The 8,581-nt window shown below is 42.4% G+C and overlaps 1 protein-coding gene across 1 annotated transcript in view; it reads left to right on the top strand.

Moving 5' to 3' along the window:
- Positions 1–3,949: 3,949 nt before the first annotated feature.
- The window catches only part of LOC129834692 (collagen and calcium-binding EGF domain-containing protein 1-like), a 17,791-nt gene continuing 13,159 nt past the window's right edge, over positions 3,950–8,581 (top strand). The window contains exons 1-2 of the mRNA XM_055899910.1: positions 3,950–4,271; positions 5,464–5,544. Of these exons, the coding sequence (XP_055755885.1) occupies positions 4,150–4,271; positions 5,464–5,544 (203 nt within the window). The 5' untranslated portion in view covers positions 3,950–4,149. The remainder of the gene's footprint in view (positions 4,272–5,463; positions 5,545–8,581) is intronic.

Below are 8,581 nucleotides of genomic sequence, written 5' to 3'. Positions count from 1 at the left end.
TCACTTTTGGAGCTGTTTGGCTGTTCGTTCGTTTTGATGTACGTTCCTGTTCGTGAGTTTATGTTCAGGTTGCGTCAACGTCGTTTTGTTATTTTGTAAGTTTTGAAAGTGTTTTTGTTTTGTTTAGTCTACGTCGTATTTGTAATAAAAATGGCTTATTTCCCTGACTCCGCATTTTGGTCCGAAGATCCTTCTCTCCTCACCTCATCTGAGGATGAGGAGAGCGACAGCTATTACAAGGATTGTCATGCACTGACCTTAGAGAGCCTTTTTATTTCTTTCTTTGGTTAGGTCAGGGTGTGATTTGGGGAGGCATTCTACTTTTCTATTTCTTTGTTGGCCGGGTATGGTTCCCAATCAGAGGCAGCTGTCTATCGTTGTCTCTGATTGGGAATCATACTTAGGCAGCCTTTTTCCCACCTGTGTTTGTGGGTAATTATTTATTTTCTGTGAGTGTTTGTGTGCGCCCCGGTTGCGTCACGTTCTGATTCTGTTTACCTGTTTTTTTGTGAAAGGTTTCACTTCGATTAAAGATGTGGAATTACATGCACGCCTTGGCTCATTTATGATAGGGAGTTTGAAGACAGCGAACGTGACAAGGATTTCCCAAACTCAGTCCTAGGGCCACCCCATTGTGCACATTTTGGTTTTTGCCCTAGTATTACACAGCTGATTCAAATAATCAAAGCCTGATGATGAGTTGGTTATTTGAATCAGCTGTGTAGTGCTAAGACAAAAAACAAAATGTGCACAGAAGGGGTCCCTTACGACTGAGTTTGGAAAACCCTGCTGTAAAGGACGCATGAGAAATGAAGTACGTATGGTACCGCAACCTCAGGTCATGCATAAATGTAACAAAGAACAATGTAAAAATCTATCTGCTGTCAGAGTCAGCTCAGTTTGAGAGGTTGGGACATTCTTATTGCTTCTGTACAGTACAGACAGACAGTCTTATAAAACACAGATTTCTCTGAAAACAAAAGCCAAACATTTGTCCAAAGTTTGACCAGGTACATTTTTTTTTGCCAACGCCTACAACTAATCGCCCAGTAGTTTACATAAGGAACTCTTAATATGTGAGAAAAGCATATTTCCATATTTCCATTATTTATTTATTTTTAACATCCAGATGTGATAAATCACCTCTGTGATATTGTGTCGGATCTGTCAGGCGTTTACTGCTTTAATGGAGTCATGAGAAAACTTTCATCCAGGGTTTCTAAGGTGACACAGACACAACACAAATAGATAAACAGACTGCTATGTGTTACTGCAACCAATACAAGACAAAGGGGGGACCAGCCTCCAGCCCAGGCCCTGCTTACGTCACACATCTCAACTGCTGTATTTCATCCCATGACAATTCTGGATGGAGCTGTTGATATAGCAGTGTATAAATGGCAGAAACAAGTATACATCAAATAGATGAGTGAAATAGCTGTCTAAAGGGAATGTGGAAAGCGGTTTCCTTTTTCCATGCCCATCTCAATAATATGATGTATTTCCCCACTTGATCCAGAGAGGGTGTTTGGCAGTGTTCTTTTTCTGGTGATGTGGAACCATGGACTAGAGGACCAGGGAAGACATACAGTCCTTACAACAGTCAGAGAACCATTACTAAAGAAACAGAGAGTCTAGCTGGGATATTGTCAAAGTATTATCTCTTACTGCAGACAGTACATTTCAGGACTGGACTGTTTCACCCAGAAAATATGACAGTAACTAAAACCACTGCTGTGTGTGTAACAGTATAACTTTAAACCGTCCCCTCGCCCCGACCCGGGCGCGAACCAGGGACCCTCTGCACACATCAACAACAGTCACCCACGAAGCAGCGTTACCCATCGCTCCACAAAAGCCACGGCCCTTGCAAAGCAAGGGGCAACACTACTTAAGTCTCAGAGCAAGTGACGTAACTGATTGAAATGCTACTAGCGCGCACCCGCTAACTAGCTAGCCATTTCACATCCGTTACACTCACCCCCCTTTCAACCTCCTCCTTTTTCCGCAGCAACCAGTGATCCGGGTCAACAGCATCAATGTAACAGTATAACTTTAAACCGTCCCCTCGCCCCGACCCGGGCGCGAACCAGGGACCCTCTGCACACATCAACAACGGTTGCCCACGAAGCACGGTCGTTACCCATCGCTCCACAAAGGCCGAGGCCCTTGCAAAGCAAGGGGCAACACTACTTAAGTCTCAGAGCAAGTGACGTAACTGATTGAAATGCTACTAGCGCGCACCCGCTAACTAGCTAGCCATTTCACATCCGTTACATGTGCAGTATGTGGCCCCAGCCTGCAATGAAAAACACATTTATACTGGTTTCAATATATGCAGATAGGCAAACACCAAATAAAACCCAAAACTAAAGTAAATAAAAAAATCAACAGCTCCATTCCGTGGGAACATGAGTAAGCATGGGCTCTGTGGTCATCATAATGAACTAGAAACTGGAGTTTCTACCATCACTTTTCTCTGTGGTTCTTTAATAATGCTTTTTATATACTTTATACATTTATTTGATTCTAGTGGGAACGTAACAAAAGGAGACTAGGGAAGCAGTTACATTCGGTGCGTTGGGCAAGTGGGAGTGGAGTCTGAAGGACAGATTTGTTTGTGTTGAATAAAAACATCTGTTGCAATTGACTGGTGGCCAACAAATCCACTAGAGGAAAAGATACAGAGAGGCTGGACAGAAGTCAACTGAACACAGCATTACATAACATCACCACTACACTGACTGACCATTGGCAATTTAGCCTGACCACTGGGGTGACTGGTGGTCTGCTTTGCCCTATCAGTGTGGTAACCATAACCCTCTTCAGAGACAGAGCTCAACTATGCAAGTCACTCTCCTTGCAAACTGTCCAGATTCCAGAACAATCCTAGCACTGCAGCACAAAAAAATGATGAAGCACAAAATGTTTCATTTTCCCTCATGCAGACAAATATGGTAATATTGCATTGCATCTCCTAAATGATTTGTCAAGGGAATATCAACAGTTGATGATTTACTTAATGAGCAATCAAATGTGTCTACTAGTCATTTAAATGTGTTATTATATCACATTTTTCTCACTGAATCTGAAAATAATAAAGTAGCTTGTGTTGTGTAAACATATTAAAGATGTCCCCTGCAAAGTTCCTTCAGTGACAACAGCTTCTCTGTTTTAGGAAGATTGAATTTAAAGCAATACAATCTAATTAGGAAAACAGTGGCATCTTTAGGGACTGAGCAACTGAAGAGATATCTTGTTATTTCAGCTTTGATTTAGAATTACAAAAATATTTTAGAAATACAGGCTTGTATTTTTCTCGATTATGATTTAAAAAATATGTTTTAAGACTTTATTGGACTTCATATTACTTCAGTACGCCACTAGTGCATATGACATGTAGATGAACATTAGTAGAAAGTCAAAACAATAATCTTCTGGACATTGATTAAAGAGTGGGCCTATATCAAAAATGTATAGGGTGAATTTAAACGGAAAAGTTAATTTCAGCAATCAGTAAACGTGTTATGCTACGGCTTGTCCTTGATGAAAGAGAGGGTGAGGAGAATAAGAAACAATCAGTCAAACGATTTCCTCTAAATTGGTTCTGCTCTTTACATTGAAAATTGACCTCTTCCCCCACATATGTATTTCCTAAATCAAATTAAATCAATACACTAATGTGTAGGGAGGAGAAGATGAGAGAAATACGCATGTGGAATTAGAGAAATTATTCTGGTTGAGAGTTCGCTCGTCAAGAGGACGACAGAGGTATTTTCAGCTGTGTCTTAAATGTTTCCTTTTCGTCAAAGTCAGTTTCTTAAAAACAGGAATACAGTAATGTAATTCCGCTGGGGATTAGTGAGAGGAGTCGCGCTCATCACGGCGCATGTCTATAAACCCGTCCAGAATCGCTAGAGGGGGTCTGATTTAGTGCGCAACAGTTGGGACAGGACTCTGGCGCACTACAGTACTGCGAGGAAGTTTTGAGTGCAGTAATTAATGTACATCGTCTCACGTGTTTGACTTCTGAGTATAATTATGATTTCTGTTAGCTTTAAATCAGTACATGTGCGACATTGATAAAGTGCAGCGTCTTCGTTCTCGAGGCATCAAGAAAATATAAACAAGGCTGTCACGGAGCTCGCCATGGACATGGGTCAGCTTTGCGCTGCAACACTCTTACCATTTGGTGCCATCTGCGTTGTTTTTATTTGGGATTGTGGTGCCAGTTCTTTAATAAAAACAAGATTTGCAGTGCTCACTTCAGGGTAAGTTGGTAGTCCGCGCATTTGTGAGGGAACGTTGTAGATATCAGTCTGTTATTTCCTATCAGAAGAAGAAGTAAAATATACACTTGATCAAAGTTTAAGAAAAGTGCATGTAAATTCAAATGAAGGATTGGTAGGGAATTAATAAAACTGTCCGGTAACTTGCTATCCGGTTGGACATGGTGATGAATGTGCTATTTAGACCGAAAAGTAGCTGAATTTAATATGTATGTGTGATGTGTGAAAGACAATAAAAACAATACTTTGCTTGTGAAAAACGTCGACAATCAGTCAAAGAAAGACCACCACGTTGCTCCAATCATCATGCCTACCTACCCAATGATCCGTGCGTCCGCAAGTAAAAGGCGGTTGTGATGTGATATTGACGGGATATTTTGACGGGATATTGGATATTGGAATATTGAATGAGATCACGCAAATACAGAGGAGTAGTTGTCGGAATCACTCAGTTGCATGCCATCTGTAAATTCGGCCCATAACGTGACATAGGCTATTAAGGTGCACATAGAGAGGTCTGGACCAGGGAGAGGGAGTTCATAGCCTACATACAATAGTTTGAATGAAGTGGGCAAAGTACAGACCAGAAGAACTTTGAAGCATCTCATTTTTGTCAGAAATGATCATTGAATTCCGTGCTATTACCTCTTAGTTCAGCATTCCAGTTGTAAACCATTTCATGATATTATTATTTCAGTTTATTTTTCCAAGAAAATGATAGACATCTGTATTTTCAAACGAGTTATTGTGTTTCTTAATCCTGGTCCTGGGGACCCAGAGGGGGTGCACATTTTTGTTTTTGCAAATCATCCAAAGCATTATGATAAATGCACCTCTTTGCAGGGTTATTAAACAAACGTTTTTCTTACAAAGAATGCAATCATGTGCTGGCCACTGCATGGCACAATCAATTTTCTTTATAACTTTCATTTTGAAATATTCTTACTGCTTCACATAAAATAGTTGCTGCCATAGAATTGTGATTATGTATTGTAGCATGATGTACTACAGTAGCCATAATGCTTGGGAACTCTGGCTGCTTTGAAAGGGAATTATGAAATAACTGCCATTTAATTGAGTGACTTTCTCTTTAATACGACTCCTATTACTATAGTAACAACATTGTTACCAATACACTTATCTCTCTTGTCTCCTTTCTCGTGGCTTTGTAAAGGGAGGAGTGTCCGGAAAACAAGGTAGTGACAGTGGAGTACCCCTGTATTACAGCAAGGGGCACGGATGGCACCTGTCTCAGGTAAGAGTGTCCCATCCTTTAAATAGAAAATGAGAGCCACACACTCCAGGACAGGCTTTCCAAAACGTGGTCCTGGGAACCCCAAGGGGTGCACATTTTGGTTTTAGCCTCAGCACTACACAGCTGATTCAAATAATCAACTAATCATAAGGCCTTGATCATTGGAATCAGCTGTGGAGTGTTACGGCAAAAAACAAAACGTGTACCCCTTGGGGTTCCCAGGACCACGTTTGGGGAACGCTGCTCTAGGAGCTCAGATGCAATAATTTAATAGCAACGTTTCGACAGCCAAGCTGTCTCCATCAGGGTTTAATGACGAACACTGCGGGTCACTAATTGATACAGTTTCAAAGAACACACACAGGTGTCTGTAATCATGGCCGGGTGTGGCATGATTTCATTGGTCGATTTTCAAATATCAATAGAACATATAAAAAAGCATGAATGGATTACATACGATCATAGATACAATTAGGCTACATCATATAGGCCTACAAACACTTTATTTACAATGGATAACAAAAACACAATCACAGGAATGGCTTCAGATCAAACTTTATGTTGAGACTGAAGGGAGCGAGGGCCTTTAAATCAAAGATCCAGAATAAATTGTCAAGGTCACCCCCTCTCCTAGGGAGGGTGATGTGTTCGATGCCGATATAGTGAAGGGACGAAATAGGGTGGTTAGTCATCCATCATCTTCACAACCATCCACCATACCGAATGTCCTTAGAATCGCACCGCTCTACCAATATCCTCTGTGTCAATATCCTCCACACACACACACACACACACACACACACACACACACACACACACACACACACACACACACACACACACACACACACACACACACACACACACACACACACACACACACACACACACACACACACACACACACACACACGAGAAACCCCCAGTCTGCAGATCTGGTTTAAGTCCGAAGCATATGATCTGTGTACTGTCAAGGTTATACCACAGCAATAGAAGTTGTCTCATTTGATTTTTGGCTCCAGACGAGATGTGTGTGGTGGTGATGGAGTTTTAGCTAGTTTTCTAGTTTTTCCTGCCATGTCTCCCAGACAAGCGTGGTAAGGACTGCCACAGGCTGCAAAATATCCTTTAGATGATGGCCATGCATGAAAATGATTCTGTCTGGTCTGCCTAACCGTGCAAGCAGAGTGAGTTAACCATATAGCTCAGTGTGTCCTGGCAGTCTGCAGGCTTTCCCATGTCTCTGTGGTTGAGGTTAGCACAATTACACTGGGTTGTTATGGTGTCGGGCAGCAAACCCACACAGCCACTGAGACACATTTTTCTTCCCCTCCACGGTGGTCCCCCCCCCCCCCCCCAACACACACACACACACAGTTGACAGTGCATGTCAGAGCAAAAAACCAAGCCATGAGGTCGAAGGATTGTCGAAGGATGCACAGATCTGGGGAAGAGTACCAAAACATTTATGCAGGTTTGGAGGTCCCCAAGAACACAGTGGCCTCCATCATTCTTAAATGGAAGTTTGGAACCACCAAGACTCCTTCCTAGAGCTGGCCGCCCGGCCAAACTGAGCAATTGGGGGAAAAGGGCCTTGGACAGGGAGGTTACCAAAAACCTGATGGGGACTCGGACAGAGCTCCAGAGTTTCTCTGTGGAGATGGGAGAACCTTCCAGACGGACAAACATCTCTGCAGCACTCCACCAATCAGGCCTTTATGGTAGAGTGGCCAGATGGAATTTTTGTTGTTGTTGTCAAACGACAGTCAAGCATAGATCATCATGTCACCAGAATAAGACACTCAATATTTATTGGAAAGGAGCATCAAGCTCATCATAGTGCACTTTCATCAACCTGTGAAGTTCATCATAACTTATTTTATCTGTAGCCTAATAAACTGCATGGTTTTCCAAGTCGTAGTGGGATGACCACACACCATATCATCACGTGACTCCAAGTTTACTTCAATATGATGGTTATTATATCAGTATTTGCACAAGGCGTTTCCACCGCCATTTGTTGCATAATACATTTTACAGACACAAACAGATCCCAACATGTCGAACGAACAAATTATCTGTCTGCATTTATAAAATTGTACCGAAATTCCAGTTTCCACTTCCTGTGATTTTTTTCTATACGGTATGACTTTACTCACATAAAAACTGTGGATGATAACGTGGTTAATGTTCATGTTTGTCTAGTTTGCTTCCAGACATATCTACCGGCTTAGTCAAAACGGCTTTGGGCTGCATTGGCATCAGTGAAATGTTCTTGCTGGGGTCCATGATATGATCATTTCTCTCTTGACTCACTTATGAACATGACATTTTTTTCTAAATGTACCATCCATCTTGTCATGTCTGGGCCTGAGTGGGGAAACTCTGAAGTAAACTGTTGTGAACTCAGTGTCTCACTGGGCCTGCCTGCCACACACTCATCAAACTTCTCAAAAAAATCACAAGAATTTACATAATATTCAGTTCATTCCTGCCCGACCACTAGATTTCCTCTGCAAACCCCAGTTAAACCCGGCTGTCTTAACTCATTATACAGGGTTGACTCTGTACCCATTCATATGCCTCTGTGACCGGGGTTCCATCAGAAATGCTATGTCTGAGCATCCCCTTTCCCCTGTGTGTCAACCACTTGGCTTTCAAGTGGTCTGTGTTCATTAGGAAGACAGATTCCGCTCCATGCCTGGTCACAATCTGCCCGTCCACACGACACAGCTTTTCTCTTTTAACTGTGACTCTGCCTTCGTTTGGAAGGCTGAAACCTTGACAGGCCTCAGGCCCCAGTGTAACCCAGAGTTTCCCAACCTGTTTTTGTACCAGGGGCTGTACCAAGGAGTAGTAGTACCTTGGATAACCCCTTAGAACTTGACTTTAATTCGGATGTCAGCCAACCATCTAAGGGACTGGTCACAAACATCTCAGGGAATGAAGGTTGAGAAACCCAGGGCTAGTGTATGTGTTACGGGCCCAGGCCTCCTCACACAGGACTCCCTCCTCAGGAATGGGGGGCGATGGGGGC

This window comes from Salvelinus fontinalis, chromosome 35 (genome assembly GCF_029448725.1).
Source record: "Salvelinus fontinalis isolate EN_2023a chromosome 35, ASM2944872v1, whole genome shotgun sequence".
Classification (NCBI taxonomy): Eukaryota; Metazoa; Chordata; class Actinopteri; order Salmoniformes; family Salmonidae; genus Salvelinus; species Salvelinus fontinalis.
Note: the sequence above shows the minus strand (reverse complement) of the source record. Positions and strands in the feature narration are given on the sequence as shown.